The 27355-nt window shown below is 37.0% G+C and overlaps 1 protein-coding gene across 3 annotated transcripts; it reads right to left on the bottom strand.

Moving 5' to 3' along the window:
• Positions 1-4294: 4294 nt before the first annotated feature.
• On the bottom strand, positions 4295-27014 carry LOC112302061 (cysteine-rich secretory protein 3). Of its 3 annotated transcripts, none has more exons than XM_024557595.4 (8): positions 26882-27014; positions 16901-16971; positions 13644-13772; positions 12054-12141; positions 10221-10369; positions 9710-9804; positions 7542-7630; positions 4295-5535 (listed from the first exon to the last, which is right to left on the bottom strand). In XM_024557595.4, exons 2-8 carry the CDS (start codon positions 16967-16969, stop codon positions 5408-5410), a joined length of 747 nt encoding a protein of 248 aa, XP_024413363.2. In that variant the 5' UTR covers positions 16970-16971; positions 26882-27014; the 3' UTR covers positions 4295-5407. The 3 variants fall into 3 exon arrangements, with proteins under 3 accessions (XP_024413363.2, XP_071075812.1, XP_053769947.1); XM_071219711.1 differs by having other exon boundaries at positions 26919-27010; XM_053913972.2 differs by lacking the exon at positions 13644-13772.
• Between the last annotated feature and the right edge of the window lie 341 nt (positions 27015-27355).

A 27355-nucleotide genomic window follows, 5' to 3' on the forward strand; every position in this document is an offset into this window, starting at 1 on the left:
TTCACATACCTGAACAGTACGAAGATGGAGATATATCGGGATGTGAAATGCCCAAGTCGTGGCTGAAAGGGAGGTGTCCCTTGACTGCCAAGATCTCCTGAGTTAACATGGCGCAGAATTTCAAGAGTAGATTGGAAAATTCTATAGACACTTAAGTTTTCAGCACAATAGCTGGGTAGTATGAATAATGAACTCAAGGTTACGTGGACAAAATTGGCGTTTTGCAGGTTTGCTCATAAGTACCTCCTGTCTTGGTCCTGCTTTTTCATTTCCAGAATTGTTTTGTGGTCAGGAAATTCAAGGGGCGTAAAAGGAACACATTTTAAGAAAATGTCCAGAATTCCTAATCCATGGCTGTTGGCTTCAAGTTAAGCAGGTTTATATAGGGTGTTGGTTGAAGACATGTCGCCTCTCTTCCCAGAGGGCAGATGAATTAGACGCATTGTCTTCTGTGCTTAGCTGTTTTCAAGATTTAAAGAAAGGAGTTAATCTATTACTTAGAAGATGGGTCGGGTCAAGAGATATCAAACCAAGGATTATCATCCATCACACGTTAGCTCTCTGTACCCGAGGCCAAGAGGCTTGACATTTCCACCCTTTGAGACTGACTCCTGGAGGTACAATTCTGTCACTGCACAGTTTCGTGGTGCTGAGTGCCGTTTTCCCTTTGCAATGTTAAAATTCCAAGTGACAGATGCACAGACATTATTTGAGTTCTCCTCTCCTAGTTCAGTTCAATTACAATCGACTAAAATATCTTGGGATTTAGAAGTCATCCTATATTGCTTTACTGTTATGGTTACATTAAATCAAAGTTAACTCCTGACAGTTGTCATGTCTAAATGCTTATAAAGTCCATCCCCAGATCTCTCTTGCTGCTATATTTATGTTTTCACCATATTTTGTTTAGATTATTAACATTTCAAATACTTATAGCCATGAAGTTGCTGCTCACCTTTTAGAGAAAGAATTGTTTGGTACATTGTTCTTTCTCTAGGGCAGAACAATCCATTGTTATCCTATAGTACTCTATAATTTACTGTGAATATCCTACTTTTTATTCTTGTAGGCATGTTACCTCCAAGATTATTATTTGTTCCCATGGATAATGCCAGAATGAGAGCAACTTGAGTATCGTAGTGATAGATAATGTTAGTGCACATGTACAGAGGTGGGCAAAAGTAGGTTTCAAGGTGTTAGTGTGAAAAATAACATGATAACTCATAAGTAATAATATAAAAATAAGCCCTGTTTCATTTACTCACAACTGTAAACCTATTTTTGCCCACCCCTGTATTTGAGAAAGTGACTCTTGATTATTGCTGTGTTTCCAAAGCTTGACACAATATTAGTTACATAGGTGGCAGTTTGTAAAGATTAGCTCAGTGAATAAACATTGGCCTGGCTTGGATTTTTAGGGAATGCAGAGAAAAGGACATGCCATCTCTCTTTTCTAAGCTGTGTAGTCCTGTGGGAAAGGTATTGATAAATACACGTGAACATTGCTGGGTAGTGCAGCTTAGTGCTAAGTAGTTACAACAGGAAATACATAGAGCAATTGAGAGTTTTGTGAGTTGATATTATCAGAATGATAGGCCCCAGAAACTGTTGGGGAAACTCTTCTGTAGAGAAGTCTCAGGAGATTTGCTTCCTTGTGTAACACGGGAAAGTAATAATTTCACTGATGGGTAGAGAGTTGGGAAATTACATGATCAAGAATTACTTCACGAAAGCTACCTGAGAGCACTGTGTAGGGTGATTTGGGGAGCTAAGACATCGGTGATGGGAAAAATAAAAGTGTGGTGACAATTTCCCATATTAATTTTAGAGTAGTAGAAATAGGACAAAAAATAGTGGCATGTGAAGAAACAAACAAACAAAAAGCAGTGTTGATAAATTTGGTATAGAGGGCAAATCTAGATTTAGAAAAAGCTTATAGGTTTAGATCTTATGCATGTTGGAAACCACATGGAAACTCCCTCTTCGTTATAGACAGGAACAGTGCAGGTGTGTCTAAACACTCATGCAAAATCCAAAGTTGGCTGAGTGATGCCTGGGAGTTGGAAGAACTGGGTTCCTGTGTGGATTCTGATGAGAAGGCCACCGTAATTCTTGCCCTGTTCCTTTATTTGTAAGATGCTCCACATTCTGCCTTGTAATCTGGTGACGGTGCTAAACTTGCTTATTAGTTCTAGTAGTTGTTTTTTTATGGATTCATTTGGATTTTCTACAAGGAAAGTCATTTTAACCTGCAAGTAAAGAGTTTCTGCCTTTCTGATCTATATACCTTTAATTTCTTTTCCTTTATTTTATTGCAGTAGCTATAAACTTAGAATGTGAACCACATGGTACAAATTGGCATCCTGGCTTTATTTCTTAGAGTGGATTCCAGACCGAAAAGTACTACAATGATGCACTTAACCTATGAAGTAATATAAAGAGAAAGCATTCAGTCAATCACTAAGTATAACGTTAGCTAGAGGATTTTATTAGATGTTCCTTATTAAGGTGAGGAAGTTACCTTCTGTTTCTAGTTTTCTGAAAATTGTTTTAATGAAAGGTGCTGAATTTTGTTGAGTGCATTTTTGCATCTTTTGTGATGATTGTGTCTTCATCTTATTAATATGGGATATCACATTAATTGATTTTGAATGTTGAAATAACCCTTTATCCCGGGACAACCTTCCTTTGTCATGGTGTGTAATCCTTTTATGTGTTTCGTCTATGTTCATGAGAAATAAGAGTCTATACTTTCCTTTCCCTGTGCTGCCTTTGGCTTTGGTACAAGGTAATACTAGCCTGAGTTGGAAATAGTTGTCTCATTTCCTGTCATGATATAAACAAAAATAACCTGAAATTAATTGTAGAATATACATGATAGACCTACGAGTATATGTACATATACATAAAAACCCATTCATAATCTAGTGAAATTTAGCTTTATCTCTCTTTAGTCAACAGTCTCTTAACTAATTTTTTGCTTTATGTTGTCCTCTTATGATTTATATCTCATTGCTTACTTATAGTAATATCACAATTCTGAGTCTGCCCTAAAAGGCAACATGTGACTAAATTTGTGCTCTGACCCCTTTTTAACGTTATCTTTACCTTGCTCTCTGCACTGAGCCATTCTAGGCTTCTTGACTTCCCTTAAATGTACCAGATTTGTTCTTACCTCAGCAACTTTGCACTCACTGTTCTCTTCGCATAAAAGTACTTTTATGCGGAGTACTTCGCATAAAAAGTACCTTTTGTCGTTGTTGTTTTCGTACTTCCATGTTGTCTGCAATCCAATGCCATCACCTCAGAGAGCGCTTACCTGTCTTATTTAAATCAACCCTCCTTCCTCTCCATCAGTCCTCATCATTCTTTATTGTCTTGCCCATTTTAGTTTATGGCACTTACCACTTTCTATATTTTATTAGGGTTTATTTGCAAATACTTAGTTTTCTTTCTGTCTGCCTTGTTAGAATCTGAACTCAATGAGGTTTGGAACTTGGTCTGTCTTTTTAATCACTATTTTCAAAGGGATTAAATACCTAATTAAATACCTGAGCCATAATTGTTTCAGATAATTATTTGTTGAATGCAGTAATAAATTATTATGCATTGTGATGATTATTATGAAAGGAGGTATAGGAAGCTGTAAGAGGGAATAGGGGGATGTTGGGAGAAATGTCATTTAATGTGAAGGAGCCAGTCTAGCAAGTAATAGAGGGATGACTCTTCCACACAGAGCCAATAGCAAACACAAATGCCCTCAGCTGAGAATAATCTTGAAGCTCTTGAGAGAATAAGATCATTGAATTTAGAACATAAGAATTAAGGGAGGGTGGACTGAAGTGAGATTGGATAGGAAAGTATAGAAAAGAAGATGTAGCTTCTTGCCTATCAGTTTGAGTACAAATATTATCCTCAGTACTTGAGAGGCCTATGGGAAGGTCTTGAAATTAGACTAATTAGGAAGTCTATCACTTTAGAGGTTAAGAAATGTGTTAAAAAATGAAAAACAGCATCTGGGGGTTGCATTGGCAGCTTTGGAGCTGTCCTCATTTTGCTTTTGCCTTGTGACTTGTATCCTTGAAATGATTAGTGAGCTTGAAACTGGGTAAATGTGTGAGTTTGATTTGAAAATCTCAATCATTGGTATGATCTGAGAGTTCTTCAAACGCAAAATCAAACATTTAGCAATGAAGTGGCAGAATTTAAACTTGGGAGCGGGGCAGAGGAGTCTGAAAATGTATAACCAGATAATCTAGAGAACAAGTATGAAGTGCCACGGAGCCAAGAAAAATAGATTTTCTGTTTTTAATGCACGTTTTATTTTGGAGTCTTTCTGACTCACAGAAATGTTGCTAAGCTAGTACAGATGATTTCCACATACTCTGCATCCATTTCCCATAATGTTAGCCTCTTACATACCCTCGTACAGTTGTACAGACTAAGAAATCAATATTACTATTTAAAACACTACAGAGTCTATTCAGATTTCAGCAGTTTTTCCATTCATGACCTTTATTCTGTTCCAGAATCCAATCCAAAATAATACATTGTACTTGGTCCTCATGCTCGTTTAGTCTCCTCTGCTCTGTGACGGTTTCTCCAGATGTCCTTGTTGCTCATGATTTCAACAGTTTAGAGGAGTCCGGGTCAGAGGTATTTTGTAGAATGTCCCTCAATTTAAGTCTGCCTAATATTTATCTCATGACAAGACTTGGATTATAAGTTTTTAGAAAGATTACCCCAGCAGTGAAATGCCTTTCTAGTCACTCATGTAAATGGGGACATGAGTCCACATGACTTATTAGAGGTGATGTTAACTTCAATCACTTGGTTAAGATGGCATTTGCCAGATTTCTCTGTATAGTTATATTGTTCCCTTTCCATACTTCACTCTTTGAAAATGAGTCACTAAGTTCAGCCCAGAATCAAATGGGAGGGGGTTAAGTTCTATCTCCTGGAGGAAAGAGTATTTATGTGTATTACATTAAATTCTTCTTTAAGGAAGATTTGTCTAAGAGAGGAGAGGTGTAAACAGGAAGGTGTGGTGTTCTATTTATGCATATGAAGAATTTTGGCAAAATGAAGGTTGATTTTTGGCAAAATGAAGGTGGGGGTTCTTAGGAGGAAACATTTTAATTTAGTTATGAGGATGGAAGCTAGATGAGTGAGAAGAAGGGTGAATGAATGGCAGATGAGGAATTAAAGACCCCGTATGTGAGCACTTTTTTGGATAAAAGAGATTTCTGTAAAGTTAAGAACAGATCCAGGAAAAAAAAAGACATTACTATTTGGAGTCAAATTTGTAGCTAACACATCTATGATTTCCTAGCTAATAAGTGTCAAATGTAAGGAGATGTAGCCCTCCTCCACTTCGCCATGTTCCATCTGTATTGGGCGTTTATTTTTAATAAATTTTGTCTGAACATTTGCAGGAAGCCTTGCACTTGTCCTTGGTGACTGGATGTGTACAACCCACTTGGTCCTTCAAGTCTTTACAGTTACTATAAACATCTTCATACTTGCAAGAATTAGCTGAAATAAAAACAGTAAATTAGTAACTTCATTATCATTACCCTCCGCAGCAGTAACACAAATAATAAATCCAGGAAGAGGGAAGAGAACAAACAATTTGGCATCATTCATTTCTCTCAGATGGCCATTTCATATCTTCAGGGATGTATAAGTCCCCTTACTTAAATTTACTGATTAAGGCATCATTTCTTTCTAAATTTGAGCTTTTCCAAATGTTTCTAAAATAATTGACCAACTTTCCTCCGTCAGAAAAAAGGGTAGAATGAATTAACCATAAATAAGTCTCTCTAAAGCTGCCCCATCCAAAAGTACAGCCACTAGCCATGTGGTCGCTTAAATGTAAACTTAAATGAATTCAATAAAATTTCAGGTGCTCAGTGGTATGGACTAGTACCATGTCAAGTGTCCAACAGCCAACGTGTCTAGGGGCTGCTTTATAGACAGTGCAGAAATTGGACATTTCCATCCTGGCAGAAAGTTACATTGGGTGCTCTTGCCACCAGACTCCAATGATGTCAGCCTCTCTTTCAGGAGTAAGGAGTTAGAAGAAGAAGTGAATGTAAAATGTAAAACAGAAAGAAGTTTTAGTATTGTTATTGGACATTTCCACCTGGATGTCACTCAGTGGCAAAAACTCAACAAATCTCAGACTAAATTAATCACCCTACCTACGAGCTTGGCATTTTTTTGGTATCTCTCCCCAACTCCCAGCCCAACTCACCCAATCTCAAAGGAATGGCATTCCGCACTACTAAAGAATTCAAACCAGGAACTAGGAATCAACCTGAACTCACCCCCCTCGACTTTTATCTATGCTTAAAAAGCACAGGCAATAAACACTGGCTATTCTACTTTTTCCCTGTCTCTCATAAACTGTTCATTTATCTTCATTCATTTCACCCTAATACAGTAAAAACATCCATTTGTTTTTGAACCCATGTTTCTCAATAGTATCTCAGCTTGTTTCTATCCAATTTTTTCTTCATACTGCCAGGAGCTCTTATAAAACATAGTTCTGATCTTACCACTCTTCTGTCTAAAATCTTTCACCTGGCTACTTATTACTAATAGGAAAAATTCCAAAATTAACAAATAGTATTCAGCAGAGTCCATAACTATTTTCTTCTTTAGTTAATCTATAGTTTTTATATCATCAATATTCTGAATTATGGCTATATATTTCACTTAGAAAGAATGCTACAATTCAGTCAGATGAATGCATTTGAGAAGTAAACATTTTAGTTAATGGGTCAATGGTATTGTTCATAATAATTCTAGTAATACATCTCAACTAAACAAAAGTACCAACTCTTTGTACACTAATTCATAACAACACTGGAAAGCAGATACATGACATTAATTTTACTCCTTTTTGTTAAAAGAGCTTTGAAGCTTCTGGTAGCTAATAATACCATATGCAGATTTGACAGAAATTTTAAAAGTACATAGTAGTTATAGCAAACAAGAGTGTGAATGCTTATTCAATTAAACTTGATGATTCTAACTATACTATGAGAAAACTGAAGAATGCACTGTGATGAACTCATTGGCATATACGGGATTATATTTGGTGTGCCTGTCCAGACTGAGCCAGATTCTGTGGCCCCATACCTTTATATCTGTACCTATTGTCTTTTTAAATGCAACTTTTCTGTAATAACATTAACTTTGATAAAAAGAAAATTCATTTTAATTATAATAAATTATGTTCACAGAAACATTTTCATATATGCCAATATGTAATGGGTTTGACATAGTCACAGATACACCTCGATGGTAGATGTTCCTTTAAGTTACATATGCCAACAGGCTTTCATTGCAAATATTGCATATATGTACTGAATGATTTGAGATCTTTGCTTAAATACATGCTGTTGAGTAGTTTTATTGTTGTCTTGTGCATGAAAGCATTGCTTAAGTTGGCTCCATTCAGAAGATTTCCTAATTTTTAAAAAGAAATACCAGGTCATTGAATTATACTAGTAAATCGATGACTTCAAACTTACTGCATAGTCCATTGTCACAGTGACTAGGGCAGCTGGCACAGGGTGTTCCTGATAGGTAAGGAGTATATTTTCTGCTAGCAATATTACCCCTGAAATTTGAAATACAACACAACAAACACTTTAAAAAAATTTTTAGTTCAGTTTATGCTCCAAGGCTAGTATCCATCACTATATATCTGAATATTTACTCAATGTTTTAATCGTGCCACCTGAAAAATGAATATCCCCAATATCTGTACTCAGATAACAGTGCAAAGTAAGACAGTAATTCACACCAACACTCCCTTGACCATAATCTCACATCTGAGCAACTGGAATGGAATAAACAGGGTCTAAAGTTTTGAGAGTATATCTTAATGTGGCAACACTCTTCATCTATCCATAGACTTGGTCAAATTGCTAAGGCAGGGTACACCAAGGTGCTGACTAGAGGAGAAGCATATCCCCTGCAGGAATGTGCAAACCACAGCCCGCAAGCCACATGTGGCCCAGGGTGGCTATGAATGCAGCCCAACACAAAATCATAAATTTACTTAAAACATTATGGGATATATGTTTTTGGGATTATGTGCCACAATGTATTTATTGTGTGGCCCAAGACAACTCTTCTTCTTCCCGTGTGGCCCAGTGACACCAAAAGATTGGATACCCCTGTGAGAGCTAGTAGAATCTCCTGGGGGACAGAAGGTTGCATTATGGAAAATACTTAATATTGAATGCAATTTTATATTTTAAAAGGAAACTCTAATTGTACATAAGTTCTATACTACGAACTGGAGAAAGTAATGCTCCAAGATAAGTTTTGGCCTCTAAATGCAGGGCAGTGATATTTTCAAGTACTTCGTGGGAGGTGTATACGGTAGGAAGGATTTTGAATGCCTAGAGGTTTTGTATGTGAGATTTTTGTGTTTACTAAAAATGGGAATGTTCGAAGGAAAGGTTTCGTTAACACTAATCTCCAGGGTAAAGTGGTCTTACAATGACTAGCCTGTGCTTCATTGATAATTATTATCTCTTTGGCTGTTATTATCTGAAAATACAATAGAGTTAATGTTTCATTTGGACCTAGTGGTCCAAAGACCCAAGGCAATGTATCTGAATCTCAGTCTCCTTGCACATAATATAGCTATGAAGGTGTGTGAGCTTTTGGAAAATCGTGAAATATATATAAAAATATTTTAGAAGTTCTTTCACTCCTGCTTTTCTTGTTATTCATTTCAACTCTTACCACAGATAACTTATTCTAGTTGCCTCTCCTCTCACAGCCAGATAGTGGGCCTGGGTGTATTCTTCTAGGACATTTCAATTCTTTCTATTAAACCCCAACTGGTGCTTGCAGGAAAATGACTGTGAATGTCATACTTCTCAAACTGGAACCCAACGTCACCTGGCTCATCTACAGTTTTAAAATAAACCATGTAGGCAGCTTGGTTTGGGGGAAAACTCTCCCTCCAGTAGCAAGGAGTTTCAAACATTGAAAATAACCTGTATATCATAAATATATCATCACTATATCCATAGAATTTTTGTGGATAAGTCAAATATATTGCTTGAGGAAGGAGTATATTTCCTGTTATAAATCAAGATTTTATTGGATGGTTCCTTCTGAGATTTTGTGTTAAATTCTAAAAAACAAACACTCAAGATATTACCTTTTCTTGATAATTTGAAACATATTAGGGATTTTCTAAAAACCCTTTGAGGCCCAACATGTAATAATTCCTTAATGGTATACTATAGGTATTTTAGATAAACAACAGTATGAACATTTCTGTACAAAGAATATTTGAGTACTGTTTGTTACCTCACCTTTACCCTTGGACTTACCATCAAGCTTTCATTTTCTAGAACCTGAATTTAATAAAAACTGACAGTACCGAAACTAGACAACTACACATAACATATATCCATGTAACCCTGAGCCTCAGGAAAGACAAATAATTTTAATCATGAGGGAGTAAGCTTCAGATATTATATTTGAAACTGAAAAGTTGGTCTTCTGTCTGAGAAGTTGATTGTGTCTCAAATTTAGAAAAGCTTTCTAAAGATGAATCTCTCCCTCCCATGGAAGTATGCTTTTTCAGTCTGGGTTGTCTCTTACATGGTAAATTTTAAATATTAAGTTGCTGATGGCATCATTGACAGCAAATTTGAAAGCATATACTTACGCAGAACAATATTGGCAGACATAGTTGTATGCTAGCCTTTCATTGGGACAATAGGCATTTCCACATCCAAGAAGGAAAGATGAGTACCAAGCAACCTACATGCCCATAAGTGAAGATACAAGAGTGTATTAGAGAAGGAAATATCAAAAAAACAAATAATAGGAAATAAAAAAAGGAAAAAATGTTACTGATGTATTATGATTACATATACCTTATGGAAATATTTAAATTATTGAATGGACTTAAAAATCTTTTAAAACAGTTCATTTTCATGTAAGTTCACTACTTTATCCAATTAGACTTCTCAAAAAAGTGGAGTATGTTTCCCTACCAAGAGCCTGCAGGCTTTTGACAACTGACAGCTCACAGCTGAAACACCCACAAAATGCAAAGACTATCCTTTACCTACTTGAGATCTTCCCCCAGATTCAATAGTGGAATCAGTCCAAATTTGGAGAGGCTCTCTTTCTAGGGCATTTACCACAGCTCTTTTTTCACTTGTTTCCCTTACCTGGGTATAATGTCCAATCATTGCATTGGCATATTTTGGCCCTTCACCATAGGTAAAATTTATTTTCTCATCGAACCAACGTTGGATTGCATATGACCATGGAACAGGTCTATTTGACATAAAGATATTCTCGCCACAACTCTTTTCACCTAAGAAGAAACAGATCATTTCTGAGGAAAGCAAAAAAGCATGCAATGGTATATATGCCTATATATACATACATACATACATACATATATATATGCATGCGTGTACATATGCCTGGATAGATAGATAGATAGATAGATAGATAGATAGATAGATAGGGGAATCTATGTATGTATGTATCTATATGCTGTCTAGATTTGTTGCTCTTCAGACACAGTGCCTGTAGTTGTTGGTAACTGCTGATTAATGCATAGAGTTCCTTATCAGCTATGAGCTGAATGGAAGCCATATGTACCCCACAGTGAGGTTGGTCTCAATGTGGAGATTGTGAATAGAGGAAGTCCTCCTTCTTTAACATCTACTCCCCTAGAGACATTCATCACAGAGTAAATTCTTCATGAATGTTGGTCTCATGCTCTCTGCGGCGCACTGTTAGCTTGCTGGAAGCAGAAAGCAACTCATAACATTTCTCCTACCTTAACCCACACTTACCAGAAACTTATCATCTATAGCAACTTTAATAAATGTTTAGGGTTGTTTTGTGTAAATTTTGAAAAAAAATCTTAGTCTTTAAGAGCCCTCAGCATGAAACAGGTGACACTAGGAGGGACAGTATTTTCAAAGTTTATGGGTCTCCCCTTCATCAGCAAATCAGAATGTGACAGGCCAACTTCTCCTCAAAGAATTAGGATAAAAGTGCTTTGAAGCCCAGAAACACTTCAATGTATTTTTCAAACCTTGAAATTAATACTTATGTTTGAATGGCTCGGAAAGTACTATCTACATACTCCTGAAAAGTGTGAAAAGTAAACTACTCTCAAATAGCTCTTGTAAGAGGGAAAGAAAGAAGCTGAGATGCTAACAGTAGACTGGAATCTTCAAAACCTTTTGTTTCAGTCTTCTACTGAAAATAGTCATCCCTCTTCATAATTTCATTGAATCATTATATTGAAAATACAAATACCAATGGCAGTTCTACTTCAAAACAGGTGAATTATTTACTACTTTCAAATCGGGCTTGTCTACATCTGTCACTTAAGAATTTAAGTAAATATTTTGCTTACTTGTTCGTACAGATGATCTCTAGTTGCTTTTAGGTCCCTTTGTGTGGAGACCATGTCTCTGAGGCTACTTTGAGTGTAACATAGTACCACGTGCATTGCAAGGGGCATCCAGAATGTGCAAAAGATTTGCCTTCCTGTCACTGAAGATTAAAAAGATGCTAATGCTAAATATTTTTGAGTAAAATTCAGAAACAGTTTGACAAAATTCAACACATTTTATAAATCCAAAAATAAATACTTTTTAAAACACAGACTCTATAATATGAAAATGACACTGGGTTAGATGTATGAAATTCTAATTTTAAATTTCCCAGATATGACACTTCTTAGCAATTATTTCCCTGCTAATGGTGGTTAATGGGAAAATAATTTTCTTTCCTGTTAACAGATGGCTAAGAGGTACAAATGTGATACTGTGTGAGACAGTTTTTGTAAAGATAAAAGCATAAGCACAGGGTGGTACTTCATCGAGAGTTTTCTCTCACAGAGATAGTTATACTTGGAAAAGTTAGCATTCGAAGCAACATTTATCCTCCAGGTTTCTTAATGCTACATCAAAACAGGTGTTCCCTTATTATTTCACTTTTTCATCTACTCAATAAAAATTTACCAGTTTACATACCGACTGTTCGACTCTGTGGTTCACTGTGTCGGTAAATGCACATGTTTGCCCAATTCTGGGCATTTGCTGCTGCCCTCTTGGACCATTTCTAAAAAGAAAGAGGGAGAAAAAGATAGGCGCTTAATGACTCAAACCACAGAGGAACATAAGCTTTGTAATGAGAAGTGTAGTTGATTCATATCATTATACATTTTTCTGTACATGCATATTCTTATTATCCTTATAATCAAAGACATATTTCTGATGTGTCTTTCTGTTTCTTAAAGAGATTAGATAGTATGGCTACCCTGAGGAACTATAAAACCTAAGATAGTTAATAATCTATGTATGATGGCATGGTGGGAACACCTACAGACTCTTAGCTGTGGTTCTTAACTAAATATTAGTAAACATGCAGATCTATTGAGATTATTTTTCCTATAATACTAAAATGGCCTACTTCATTCCTAGTTCCTTCCATTGCCCCCACCATGGAATGCATTTGGGAGATGTGGCTTTTAGCAATGCACCCAGAATCATCTGTTATTTACCCTGAATTACATTGATCCTAAAGGGAAAGGCCTTCCTGATTCTACCTCAAGAGCAATAGTGATCAGAAAAGCATAATGGCCCCTTATTGGATGTCAACAGATTTGGTTTTAATTCTGCCTCTAAAGTTAAATAGTGCTGTAAAATGGACAGGTTATTTAACCATTATGAAGTACAATTAAGAATTTCTTCTCGGTCCCATGGAGCTAATTAAGCTTAAGCTTTGCATCTCTCCCTTGCATAGGTTCTTCTAAGGCTATGCAAGGGGCCCACAGAATACGCATGGTCATTTTTTATAAAATTTGCAGTGGTAAGATAGTTGTGTACTCTTCCTTAAAGAGGGTTCCTTCAGATTTCAAATCAGCAAGAGTTGAATTTCCCTGACTAAAAACGTGTCTTAGAGGAAAGGTCGACGGAGTAAGGTGAAACCTGGGTAGAGTGGACACTAATGATAAGGATGATGTCAATAATCACATGTAGGTCGACTCACTATACAGAGAGGGACTGGACAGAGAGCTGCCTGCAGTCAGAGAACTTACTGGAAAATTGGTTTGGATCAAAATGAACAGAAAATGCCTGGTAAAAGTGTCCAAAAGTCAATTTATCAAGGTCAGAAGGCACACACTAACATTGGGGAAGGTTTCAGAATGAGCTGCAGGGCTCTGTAAGTACCCTAAAATTGTGTGCAAATTATATACACTAATACAGAAATAGATTGTTACATATTATATACCGTACATTCCATATATGCATTTTTTTTCTGGGAAGAGATATTTCACTGAAAAGATGGGCAACTCTGAAATGGACATGATAGTGAATCAATTCTTCCAGATTGTATTATTCTAGTGAACAGAACATGTAATGGTAGGATGATACACAATTTATAAGCAAAAATAGTATGTGGAATGAAAAAAAGGTATTTATGCATTGTCAATAACAAAGCTTTATTAAAATAACGAAGACAGAACTTCCTGTCACAAACATCTTATGCAAGCTTATTTACTAGGAGTCTGTGCTTATCACAGATCCACAATCCACTTTCCTTTTGTTACCGCCTCTTACCATCTTCAGCATGTTGCTGGCAGGTGGACTGACTATTCTCCTTAGGTCATTGTGTTTATCTACAATCTCCTTTCGAATCTCACTTCGGACTTTTTGGGGGGTGTTTGACAAAGCATCAAAATATAGGTCCTAAAGGAAAACCAAATTAGAGTTATTTTTAAAAGTTTAAAAAATTGCAACCTTGTGAATAAGTTAATTCAAGAAAACAAAGATTAATTAAAAGATATTCAATTTAGCCCTGGCTGGTGTGCCTTAGTTGGTTGGGAGTTGTCCCACAAAGCGCAAAGTCGCTGGTTCAATTCCAGGACAGGGCACATGCATGGGTTTTGGTTTGTTCCTGGTAGGGACGTGTGAGAGGCAAAGGACCAATGTTTCTCTCTCCCATTGGTGTTTCTCTCCCTCTCCTCCCTCTCTTTCTCCCTCCTTTCCCCTCTTTCTAAAATCAAAAGGCATGATCTCAGGTGAAGATAAGGAAAAAGAGCTCCGTTCAAACCAATATTAATTGTTATACATTACCAATGAATCTGAACCAAAGCTATGACCTTTTGAATAGGAAAGAAATAGTGTTAAATTTTGAGTGTGTATGTAGTTCATGTCATGACAATTAAAAACACCTCTGAGGCCACAAATACCACTTTCTAGTGTTAAAAGATGTCTTAATGTGATTTTTCTAGACATATGAGTGATGATGTAATGACAGTATTTTAAGATGGGAACTGTAAAGGCATTCTCTTTCACAATCAGGCTACAGCAAAGGAGTGCTAAGAGGAGAGACAGCTGGCTCATCTAGACTTTAAGGGGAACTTTGATCCGACATGGTGTCTGTATTTAAAGAAAAAATGTGTAGGCCCAGTCCAAGTGCATTCAATATTCTAGTAAATGATTCTACCTATTATGTAGCAGATTTTATGGAGTTATTCAAAAGACAGTTTTATAATATTAAACATATCTCCAAGGCAATGTGGAGGGAGCAAAGGCAGCCAATTAATGGATTATTGCTGACTGTTAATTTTAGAAATAGAAATATAATTCAGATATTAAATCACATGCTTATATTTCTGGTGTATCTTTGCGGGGGGTTGGGGGTGTCTAAGCCTAGAGGTGGAGTAAGGTGTGTGATTATTGCATAAGGTTGACACGATTTGATGACCTAAATTGACACAAGAATGTGACATTATAAGAGCATGAGCAAGATTTGAAGGTAAAAGTCTAAACAGGGCCTCTGGAATAAGTTCTCCTCTCCTCCCACAATACTCAGTTTTTGCAAACATTTCCAAATACCGAGAACATAGGTCTGACCATATTCTATTGCCACTATCTACTTATGTGCCCGTTTCTCCCACCTGCTGGTATGTTCCTAAAGACAGAGACCGAGAAAGAACACCAGTGTGTCCACAGATCTGGCTCATTCTCAGCTACTTATTGCTAAATTGGAAGGGGTACACAAGTGAAATATTAGCAGTGACTGATCACAGAACAAAATAACATCTCTTGTCCCATTTGGCCTCAAAATCCTCCTTAAAATAGTTTCATTTCAAAGCATATCAAACTTGTCCCCTGAGAAAGAAGAAGTAATTATTTTGTGCTTCTTACCCCAGTTTCTTTTGCAGGTAAAAATTCTACTGAAGACATGTCTTTGTTTCTTTTTAAATAAGTATTAATAAAGCTTTTATCAGGTGATGGGAATGCGAAAAGTGTTGAGAATAAAATGGGTGAATAAAATATGGTATCTGCTATACTTAAAGAATTTGTACTGGAAAGACAATATGGCATAAATGAGTCTAATGCCACATGACAAATAAAATAATCGGCAGGGTCTGCTAGATGTAGAGAAAGAAGGGATCAATTTTTCTTCATTGGGTTCGGGAAAGGCTTCCCAAAAAGTGGTCTGGCTGGGAGTTGGAGAGCTGAGTGGTGTTTTCTAGGGCACAGAAGAGAGCACAGTGAGAGAACCCAGAAAACCACACTGGACACGGGGAATGTAGAGCACCAGCAAACACTTAGTCATGTGGAAGATCCAATTATATCTCCATTTTAAATAACGTTATGAGTGAAAATCAGGAGATGGACAAGAAAGATAACAGGGGATCAGAAATGGCCTTGAAAGGAATTCTTTAGGAATGAAACTGGGAAGACAGAACTACTTAAATGAAGCCCTTAGTGATGAATATATTGTCTTCAGATAGAAAATTTGATTAACGATGACTTCGTGTCTGAATGCCAGATGAGGTTTGACCCAGTGTCAGAGTTCTCTGGTCTCAGGGGTCTCGGCTAATCTTACCTGCCCAAAGCCAAGGAAGGGGCGGGAACAGAGAGCAAGGACCAAAGCTCCGCCCATTCAGAGGTTTTCTGACCAGAAAAGCCTGCGCACCAGGTGAGAAGAAAAACTGATGCTGCTCTTGGGATTGGTAAAGTGAAGCAGCGTACTGGAAATAATTAGAGCATCTTATCCACAAATTAATTATAAACCTTATGAAAATATCCAAACGCTTAATATCCCTAGTAAACCTTCTCTTTTTTAATTAAAAAGCATGTATAACTATTCTCACACAGTATAAAAATGAAATGTGGTGACGTCTGTGAGGAACCTGTCTTAATTTGAGATAGATAAACAGACTCAATTTCCGGTGGGGGCCACATTCCAATGGGTTAAATAACAGAAAATTAGACAAGAGCTTGGGATAGGCGGAGTTTGGTCAGCTTTTGAACCCAGAGACCAGTGGTGTCATCAGAGAAATAATTAAAGCATCACATGTAATTTTTATTTTTGGGTGACCACTTTATAAAAAAATAAACAGACTAAATTATATTTATATTTTAAATTTATAATATATTTATATTTATAATATATTTAAGTGTATAATATGTTTATCATATATTTATATAAATATATTTAAATGTATATATAAGTATATTACATATTTAAATTTATATATATTTTCGATTTAAATATAATATATTTAAAAGCATATTAAATATAGCTTCCATCATGCAATCCATAGTAAAATTATTAATGAGAAATTTTACCTCCCTTTTTAAACTAAGTCTTTAAAGTCTGCTATGCATTATATTTACGCATATCTCAATTCTGACTATCCATATGTCTGTGTTCAATACCTTCCTGTGCTTAGGTACTACCATACTTTGTGATATACTAGATACTCTAGCTCTTTTTACTTTTGAAAATTGATCTAGTATCCTGCTGTCCTTCAAGGTTGCTTGAATTGTTCTGAAAATATTTTCAATGTCGATCATACCCGTCCATTTGCAGGGAAGAATGGAAGCAACACAGCAGCCAGAACCAGCAACTCGGGGAATAACACCATTGCTGGGAAAACAGAACAAAGACCTGCATTGGTATTTTAGTACTAAACTTCTGAAGAACACATGAGGGAAAAAAAGGAACCACGTAACATCAGTTGTCCCAAATTCATTAGTAACATAACAGGAGCGGATTTGTCACAGGGTGTCACTGGGATTCTAGTGGATTCAGCCCCACAAGCAAGCTTTTGTAATGGGGATGATAAAGAACAAACGGATGTACTTGACTGAGCTCTTGAAGTTGTCCTCTGTACATATTGAAGGTACACCACCCAGTTCCACCTTATTTCCACAGTTTTGTCTACGCAAAATTTTATGTCTACTTTTTCACATTCTAGAAATGGTTTCTTCACGTTGTGCGTTTAGGAGTAAAAATAGCTCTCAACTGTTTTGATTACGGGGATACTGCTACACTAGTCCTTGCTGGCTTCCTTAATGCTGCTTATCTTTATAAATATCCCCTCATTAACATCTCTTCAACTTACCAGTTAGCGTGGGCCTTTTCTTCTGCCTCATATACTAGCCACTCCCAGAACCCTAGGTAAATTCACTAAGAAGAAGAGATTTAAGGAAACAAAAAACAAAAATCTTTCAACCACTCTCTATAGCTCTGTCCGTGCATCATTCATTTCCACTGCAAACATTTTTTTTAATTACATTACTTTAAATTCCAAAAATGATACTACTCTCCTTTTGGATCTAAAACCAGAAAACCACTTTTAAGAGTTTACCAACACAATCTGTATGAATATCCTTCATATGCTCACAATTTTTGCTTCACCTAGTCAACGTTTTAGAATCCTGAGGAAATCGCATATACTAGGAAAACTTCAGCCATAAATTTTTTAGTACATTCATATTTATAAGTGTAAAACAATTAATTACATGTTCACTAACAGGGAGATAAGATGTCTAAATAAATTAGAGTACATCCTCTTATTAGCATATATTAGACATAAAGTTATGTTTATGATGGTTTTGTAAGAAAGAAATGCTTATGCTTCAATATTAAGTAAAAACAAACTAACAAACCACCAAATAGTATCCTTAGTCTCTTGTTATAAATAAAAGTTCGTGCCCTCCCAAAATCGATATGTTGAAGTTCTAACGTGCTGTGAGGCTATTTGTATTTTAGCCCTTAAAAGATACTTAAGGTTAAATGAGCATGTAAAGATGAGCCCTGATCTGATAGGACCTGAGACACCAGGGAGTGCATTTTCACCTGTGCTGTCTCTCTCTCTCTCCCTCTCTCCCTCCCCCCTCCCCACACACAGAGAAGAGAAATCTCAGTGGAAACACCATTCTGGTTACTTGGTCTCAAACTTCTACCCTCTAGACCTGTGAGAAAATAAATATTTGTTGTTCAAGTCACCCATTCTGCAATAATTTCTCATGGCAGCCCAGGCAGACTCTTATTCATTCTCATATTTAACATCTGAGGGCTATGTTCCTTTTCAAGAGTGTTACAAGGTCCATCACATGGAGCAATTTGAAATCTTCTGGAGAAACAGGTCTTCATTCCAGTGTGCCTGTGTGAGCAAGGCACAGAGATTTTAGGCTACCTCTGACTACCACCCAGCATCCATGTCTCAAGGCAGCTGTGCTCCCCTTATGGGGATATGACAGAACCTCTATGGCATAGGGATTTGGGGCCAATTTTAAGATAAGGTAACAGAAAAAAAATATTCCATAGGGGTATTGATGATGTAGATGAGTAGGGAGATCTGGAAATAAGTACCTTACAGTTCTTCTGAAGGGCAGTAACAGAATAGGACCTCATCCCCTTCTCCCAGAAAACTAATGCTCAGACAAAAGGCCAGGCAAAGAACAAGCAAGATTAAACAGAAATACAAGAGAATGAGTTTATGTTCATGTGATAAGACATTCTTTTTTTTTATTTCCTATAATGTCTACATTACAGTAATTACAAAAAGGAAAGATTTTTAAAAAATTTTTATTGTTATTCAATTACATTTGTTTGCCTTTTCTCCCCATCCCTCCACCCGACCCCAGCTGAACCCACCTCCATTTCCTACCTCCACCCTCCCCCTTGCTTTTGTCCATGTGTCCTTTATAGTAGTTCCTGTAATCCCCTCTCCTCACTGTCCCCTCCCCACTCCCCCCTGCCTATTGTTAGATTGTTCTTAACTTCAGTGACTCTGGTTATATTTTGTTCCCTTTTTCTTCTGTTGAGAAAGATCTTTATTCCAAAGCAATTGTTAACTTTTGGAAGAGTGCCTCTGACTTTGTCAATCCGATGATCTCAGGTACTTCATGGCAGCCTGGTGTAGCTAACAGGTTGGGCATCATGATGCCCAAGCAAGAGAAAAGCAGAGCCCTAGAGGTGTTAAGTGACCTCCTGGCAGCCTCGTTGCTAGTTGGTGTGTAGCCGAGACAGAACCCAAGATTTCTTTAACCTCAATATTCATTTCCCACTAAACTGTAGTATACTTTTGGTGGGCATGAGGTTTCAAATAATGAATATTTTGCCTTGAAAAAAATAGTCATATATCACTGCAAATCTTTTGGCAGCTGATAAATAGCTGGCAGATTGCTCAACACGTTTGAGAAAATTAGAAAAAATTGAACAAAATACTAACAATTAAGTCAAATCTTGACCTTCAACTATAAGATAAAATTCCTAAGACTTTGAGAGCTCAAATAATATTTTCTTAGGATGTTTATTTTGAATTGAAAACATAACCCATTATGATAATTTTTATTCATGTTACTTTGTTGAACTAATGAAAGACTTTGTTGGCATGTTAATAAAGTGATTATGCCCATTGAATTAACTAGAAAGGGAAGGGAAAGTGTTGAAACAGAAATCACAAAATTGATAACATATTCCTATATAGGTGTTTCTATAATATTTTTATATTATATAGGTGCTTCTCTAATATTTTTTAAATTTAAGCTCTTCTATACAATTAAAATTTCATTCATGACAATAGGAAAAGTTTGATTTGTATGTATATTGTAGCTTTTAGGTGGAACAGAGGAAGAGGTGAAGAAAAATGAAAATTTGAAGAGAAAAGAAGGAAAACATGGAAAGAACAATGAACTTACTTCTGTATAACAAACATAAATTGAATGTCAAAAAGAGCCATTTTATTTCCCAGAGATGCCTGGCTCCCTATTAAGCAAACCCGAACTTTGGCACCTGTATCGTGATCAAGAGAAGAAAGCAAGTGTTAGGAAGCCTGAGTTGTTGTTATTTTGTCATTGGGGCGCTTTTACCTGGCTCATCTTTAAGCATATGAAGCTGACAATTTTCATTCATCAAATAAAATACAGAGACATAGAGTCACCTCATAGGGTTGTTGTGAGGTTTAAAGATACAGATAATATTAAAGAATTTTGAAAGCATTAAAAAATCACCATGCACATACAAGCCCTAACATTAACATTACTATTTTTATTATCATTTGGGATGCTTGCTCCTTTAGCTGGGAGTGTTGTCAGTATAAAACTCAGGGACTGCATCTGGTGAAGACATGTCATGCTCTCTTCCCAGGGTGCCCTCATCCTCTGTCTGTCAGATATGGGGTGTAAAGGCCTCACCTCTTCACTCCGACCACAGACAATGCTGAAACATCATCTCAGCTTAAGAACCACTCTGAAGTAGTTGATTGGCTGAAACCTACAATGAGACTCCAACACAGCTTGATTTCTTACCTTTGTCCAATCTTGCTTCCTTCCACTCCCCTCCTAGGGAATTAATCCCAAGTACATTCCTTAATAAACTTCTTGTGTCTCATATTTCTGAACATTACCTGGGGAACCCTACCTGTGACATCACTCATTAGGTAATCTTCACTCCCTTACTTTAATCAGGATAGGTTCCCTATATATACTTCCATTATCCTTTCCTCTGAACATATGCCCTTTATACCTTTGATCATGCTAATCCTCAAACCTGGATTCTAGCCACTTCCTTCAGGAACATTTCAAAGTCTCTCTCTACAGCGAAATTCACAGGCTCACTCCAAACACACAGATGTTACCCCTGGATAGGAGCGTTTAAAGCCCACCCAGCCCTGACTGGTGTGGCTCAGATGGTTGGATGTCACCCCACAAAGCGAAAAGTCACTGGTTCAATTCCCTGTCTGGGCACATTCCTGGGTTGCTGCTATGAGAAGCAACTGATCCATGTTTCTCTCCCTCTCTTTACCCCTCCCTCCCCCCTCTCTAAAAATAAATTAAATTCTTAAAAAAAAAAAATAAAGCCCAGCCAGTAAACTTCTTCTGATTATGTGGAGGATCTAATTTCTCTCAACTCCTTCATGTACATTAGATGTTTTCCCATAGCTAGACTGTGTGTTTAGAAAAGGCAGAATACCATCATCACTTTCTTTTAAATGCCTTTTAGCTAGACAGTGCTTGCTCAGTGGTGGGAGCTGCAGAAGCTTTCAAAGTCTCCAGAGGACTCTGTTAGGCTGATGTCCTTGTGCATGCCCGTCTCTCTGGCTATGGCCACAAGCGGGCTTCCTGAGGAATTTGAGAGCAACAGAGGAAAACAGATTCTACTTTTTTTTTTTTCAAGTTAATGACATCAGATATTGTTCTTTCTGTAACAGACATTCATCATATTTTACACACTATGTCTGGGAGAGTGTGCTAGATACTGCTGAACGTGATCAACTAAACAAGATATGGTTCCTGTGCATCCTCAGAGCCTTAGCACCCCATTAAGGGAGCCCATCATTCAACTACCTAGAGTGGGAAGTAGTTGGCCTTTCCCATGTGTGCAAAAGTGGAGGCTAAAGGTTTTTTTTTTTTTTCTTTTGCTCTGATCAATAGTGATGCTTTTGAAAAAGGATGGGGGAAGATCTACATAACACAGGTCTCAGGAAGTATTACAGGTGAGGTAAATACTATTAAGATCTAGCACCAGCTGGAAGACCAAGGCATTTAGCTCCAACAACCTCTTTTGCCAAGTACTGATGTGGACACTGGCCTGCAGCGTCTGCAGCATTATGGCTCAGAGGTGATGAGTCCTGTGGATGAAATGGGATGGCATGGCCACTCTCAAGGGGAGAGTGCCCTGACCCTCGCCTTGACAGGCTTTTATTGCTTTTCTGGGAACATTACATTGAGGATGGTCCTTATTTACTATGCACAGGTTCACTTTAAGTGCTTACCTTTTACAGAAAACAAAGGAGAGGATGTTGCTAATTACATCAAAAAAGAAGGATATTTGCAGATGTAATGGGAAAAGTGGTTGAACTGGTTACACTTGTCCTTGGGAGGTTTAGCATAGATTTTAGGAAGTCACTTTAAAGATATGCACTAAACCTTTGCTGTGTCAATTCAGGGTGAGGGAGATTTAGCAAAAAGCAAGTCTCAAAGAGGCCTAGGTACAATGCAGGCTGACTCCCCTGGGAGAACCCATCCATGGGCTTGAGTCCTGTGTGTTGGACCTCACTTTCCACTGGCCTTTCTGAGTGGGAGCAGGGCCCACACCACGCAGAACGGTCTCCTACAAGGTACTGATAGAATACTGTTTATTTTACTTTCATTGAGTCCAGTCCCACAGAAAGCATTAGAAAACATTAGGTTACTAACTGCTTCTTCCTGTCATCTGCTTGCATGTAGACAATTTCCAAATGTGTGTAGTTACACATTTCCTCTGCTTATTACTTAGGGACCAACTTTAGATTCTTTTAAAATCATTTCCCTTAAAAGACTTATTTTGCCACATGCTGGTCACCAAGTCTCTCCTTTTCTATAGTTTTCCACTCTGCCATTTGGAATTTTCCTTTTTCAAAGAGATTTGTAATTCCTCTTAACTATGATTAGAGAGAAGCCAGATCCAAAGATTTTGAAGATGTAGAGTTCCAAGTGTCAATGCTTTATTACTACCCAATTACAGACAGCAGAATGCAATGCAAGCTGTGTCTTTTTGAAGCATAAACATAAATGATACAATTAAACTGTAATATACTATTCCTTTGTCACACTGATGATAGGACCACCACAATATTTGAAACACTCACATGAAAAAGAAAATAATGACCTATCATTGCTTATTAACTGATTAAAAACTATGTGTTTACAAATGTTATGCCAGCACAACTTGCCTTAATAGTCCATTTTGTGTGTATAAGGAAATTGAAATGAGAAACTAGGGAAAGTTTGCTTAGTTCTTAAGAAGAGAATTCACAAAATGGTCCATTTAAAAAGTAAGCTTTTGGCCTTCAATTGCAGTCAGGATGTCAACACAGGCAGGCTTCTGGTTATCACCCCAACATGAACTCCGAAGGGATGAGAGAAACAAAAGGGAAACCTAGCTTCCAAGAAAGAATCAAAAAGACAGCGAGAAAAGCAGGGGAGACTTAAGTCTCTCAGGACCTCTAATATGCATGTATGGGGAGATATTTGTGTGTTTTGAGTATGAAGTGGGAGAAGGTGTTGCATCCTGGGACAGTGACTGATCTGACCATGTAGTTTCAGTAACGATCTTGCTGTTACCTTGTAACAGTCACTGTTTCCCCCTGATTGTGAAATTCTCTGCAGGACAGCATCATGGAAGCACAAAACCTCCAGCAAGTGTCAAGAACTAATGAAAATAATAACGTGTGGACTATCCTACGTTGCTACCGCCTAGGGTCACGTGAGTATAAAATCGTGTGACTACTTCCTCCCATGCCTGTTTTTCCTCAAAGAGTAACCTGAGGAGTGGCGGTGAATGGAAATGATTCTGACACTGGTTCGCCAAACAGATGAGGATAATGGTACATAATATATAGGCTCATTTCACAAAGGACATGCAACATTCCTCACAAAATATCAACTCACCAATTTCAAAAATACATTTAAAATATTGTGATCAACTAAAGTTTGTATCAGGACTAGGAGATTATTTCAAAATGAAAAAGTTCATTGGTCTAATCACAGGAATTGACTAAAAAATCCTGTGGCAAAAATATTTTACTAAATTCAATCCCTAGTTATTGCTAAAAAAAGAACACAGGGAAATAGAGGAGGTCATTAATTTGGTAATGGCATTATATTAAATATCTACAACAAATGTTGTAGTTACTCGAGAACCTGGGTGCATTGCTTTTAATATTGGGAACAAGGAAAAAATGTTTGATGTCACTGCCATTGTTCAACATCAAAGGGGAGAGTTTCTGATCAAAGCCATAACAAAGAAAAAATATATTCATTGGTCTTGTAAGGGCAGAGATAATATTTTATTATTTTCAAGTGATATGGTCATCTATCTAGAGAATACATCATAATCAGAGAGTTTGCCAGATGCAATCAACCTACAAAAAATACTGTAACCATATACCAGCCACACTCAGCTAGAAAATAAGATTTCAAGAAAGATCTTATTTCTTGAAAAAGAAGTAACAAAAACTGTAAAGCATCTATGATATAACTGAGAATAAAGAAATCCTTTCTGGAGAAAACTTTAAACCCCTAGTAAAAGCACTAAAAGGTCTGCACAAACTCCCCTGGCCAGTGTAGCTCACTTGGTTGGAGCACTGTCCCATACCCTAAGGGCTGCAGGTACGATACCCAGTCAGGGAGCATGCCTGGGTTGCAAGTTCAATCCCTGGGATGGGCGGGTACGATCCCAGGTCCTGTATGATCCTGGTTCCAGGAGCAAACGGGAGATGATGGATTGATGTTTCTCTCTCTCCCTTCCCTCTCTCTACAAGCAATGAAAAGATGTCTTTGGGTGAGGAAAACAATTAAAAAATGAAAAAAATATTTTCATAAATTGAGATATTTCCATGCTCTTAAATTGTATGTGTTAACAAAGATGTCAATTTGAATGAAACTAATATGACATTCCTTAAAATTCTAATAAAACTCTGATCAGCATATGAATAATTAAGCAAACATTTATAATCAGAACTAATTGGGTATCTTTTTATATTTAGTTATTGAGATAGACTTTAAACTTACATTGACAAAAATTTGATATTATTGTAGGAACAGACAAGTGGACTAAGGGAGGTGAATAGAAATTGAAGACACAGACCGAAAAGGTATAAAAATTCATTTAAGAGGAAGAGCAGGTTATCTTGCATATAGTGTTAGAAAAATCAGCGCACTATATGGAGAAAAATAAAATCAGATCCTTCCTAAGCATCACCTATAAAGGTGAATGTAGAGGGATTACATTTCTAAATAGATAAAAGTTTACATACAACTTTCAGGGCCAGCTGCTTTGCCCTAAGGGAGTCACAGGTAACAAGGGCATTCTGTTTGGGCTCATTTAAAACTCAACAATCTAGGCATTAGATGCTGTACTCAGTACCCCAGTTTAAGATAGGCAGTACCTGGATCAGAGATTTAATAATTCAATGCCATAAACTTGCAAGCAGAAGGACTGGGGGATAAACACAGACAGTTTGACCTCATAGCCCTCTTAGCTGGCAGAGGGGGATGGAAATGGTTTAAACAACACAGACCAGGTAGCAGGCCATTGAAAGCATTAACGTATGTGTGTGTGATGTGTGCATTGCGGGTATAGACACGCTTGTATACAACTCGCAGTACAGGAAAGTATCTGAAGCAGCATTTTCAAACTCTGGGGGTAATATTTAACCTTCATTCTGATCACTTTCTTTCATTTCACCATTTCTCTGTTGAATAGAAAGCAGCCCAGAACTATACGCAGTTAACAAAATTTCTAGATTTTATTGTGTAGAAAATCTGTAAACATTTCTAAGTGATGATAACTACCTTGACAGTTCCTGAGAAGCAGTGTCTACTTTCCTTTTCAAGGATGAATTATCTCTCCTTTGCTTGAACTTACTAAACATCACTGGAATCCTTAGCAGCATGGGATTTATGTACTACTTGAGAGTTCTGACACTCTTCCTCCTGATTTACTTCATCAAATCTGAGCTCAGTTCAAGGGCCCCGACTGACCTCACAACACATCATCAGAAGTAACTCTGGGCTTGAGACATGTCACCAAGTGAATTTCCTTTGATTCTCCTCCAGAGAGTTTCTCATCCAGGCAGACGTTGGTTTTGGTTTTAACCAGCGAAAGAGGCAACTCCAGAACTTCTCTGGCAACAGAGTAAGTCATCCCTAAGCTCCCTGCCTAGCATTCAGCTACAGAGGGAACAAGCATTAATAAAATATTTTGAAAGTAAAATCTTTTCTCTATGAAGTAAATAACTCCTTACAGATTGTCCTTAGGTAGTTCTGTGGTCTTTTAGCATCTGTTTATCCAGAATCACTTATTGTTAGGAAAAGCTCTATCTGGAAATTGCTTCCTGATACAAAATATATAAAACAGATACTATCTTTAAATTATTTATACAAATTTAGCTGCCTAAGTAGATTGACCTTTTATTGGAACACTTCTAAAGGTCTCTTTCTTTTTTTTTAGTTTGAGTACATTTCATGAGGGAAATTGTATCTCATACTGATAATCTTTAATAGAGTATTTTTTATCTCAAGGTCATACTATACTTTGGTTTTGATGGATTTAAAACTATTAACAATAGCTTCCCATCCTTATTTTAATAATGTCTATATTAACACAAATTCATATATGTGGATATTAGTAAAGTTATTAATATTTGGAAGTATGCACACATATCTAACCATATTTTTAAATTTTTCTATTAAAGGAAGTTTTACTATAATTGTTTCTAAAAGTCATAGACATGGGAATGAGTTATATTGCTTATTTTTAGAATTAAACGTAAAAAATTCAGTTAGATGTTAACTTTGATTAGGTGCTTTTGGGATATCAAAGCTTTATGTTACTTTCTTAGATGAAAAAGAAGATAATCACAAATTCATTATTCTCAAAAACAGTTATCAACAGAGTTTTGAAAATCATAGATTAATTTACTATCTATCATTTTACCAATGGGAAGGCATAAATATATTGGCATAATACAATATTCACCTCAAAATAAAGAAATATCACTTACTGTTGGTTCTCAGAGCAAGGAAACGTATTGGCTTTACCTGCAGGAGGAAGGAAAGTGGAAAGAGAAGGTTAGAGAGGTATCCAAATATATTGCACCTGTTTCCTGTCTTTAGCAAATACTGTGTGTGCAAGTAAATCTAAGTCAACAGGTCTGAAACAGGATTTGTCACAGCAATAGTCTCAAATGTCATTGCTGGTTGTCTAACTGAAGTTTTGGCAGCATCTTGTGATTCTCAAACATTTACCGTATTTTTCAGACAATAAGATGCACTTTCCCCCCCCAAATTTGGAAAGAAACGGCTGGGGGGGTTGCATCTTATAGTCCAAATGTAGCTTACCTAGCTTGCTGGGGCTGCGGGGGGAGCGGCGGTAGAGCGTGGTCAGAGGAGGCAGGAGCAGGACCACATTTTTTGCTTCAAATTTTTTTTTCCTATTTTCCTCTTCTAAAACCTAGGTGCATCGTATGGTCCAGTGC

The sequence above is a fragment of the Desmodus rotundus genome, chromosome 11, assembly GCF_022682495.2.
Source record: "Desmodus rotundus isolate HL8 chromosome 11, HLdesRot8A.1, whole genome shotgun sequence".
NCBI lineage: Eukaryota > Metazoa > Chordata > Mammalia > Chiroptera > Phyllostomidae > Desmodus > Desmodus rotundus.

Excerpts from the sequence above, each read along its gene's own strand:
- LOC112302061 (XM_024557595.4), bottom strand. The coding sequence starts at position 16,969 with ATGGTGTTATTCCCCGAGTTGCTGGTTCTGGCTGCTGTGTTGCTTCCA. Across the intron at positions 13,773-16,900 it reads TCTTCCCTGCAAATGGACGG|GACCTATATTTTGATGCTTT; the intron begins GTATGATCGACA and ends GTTTTCCTTTAG. Across the intron at positions 5,536-7,541 it reads CTGTGACAATGGACTATGCA|CTAATTCTTGCAAGTATGAA; the intron begins GTAAGTTTGAAG and ends TTTTTATTTCAG.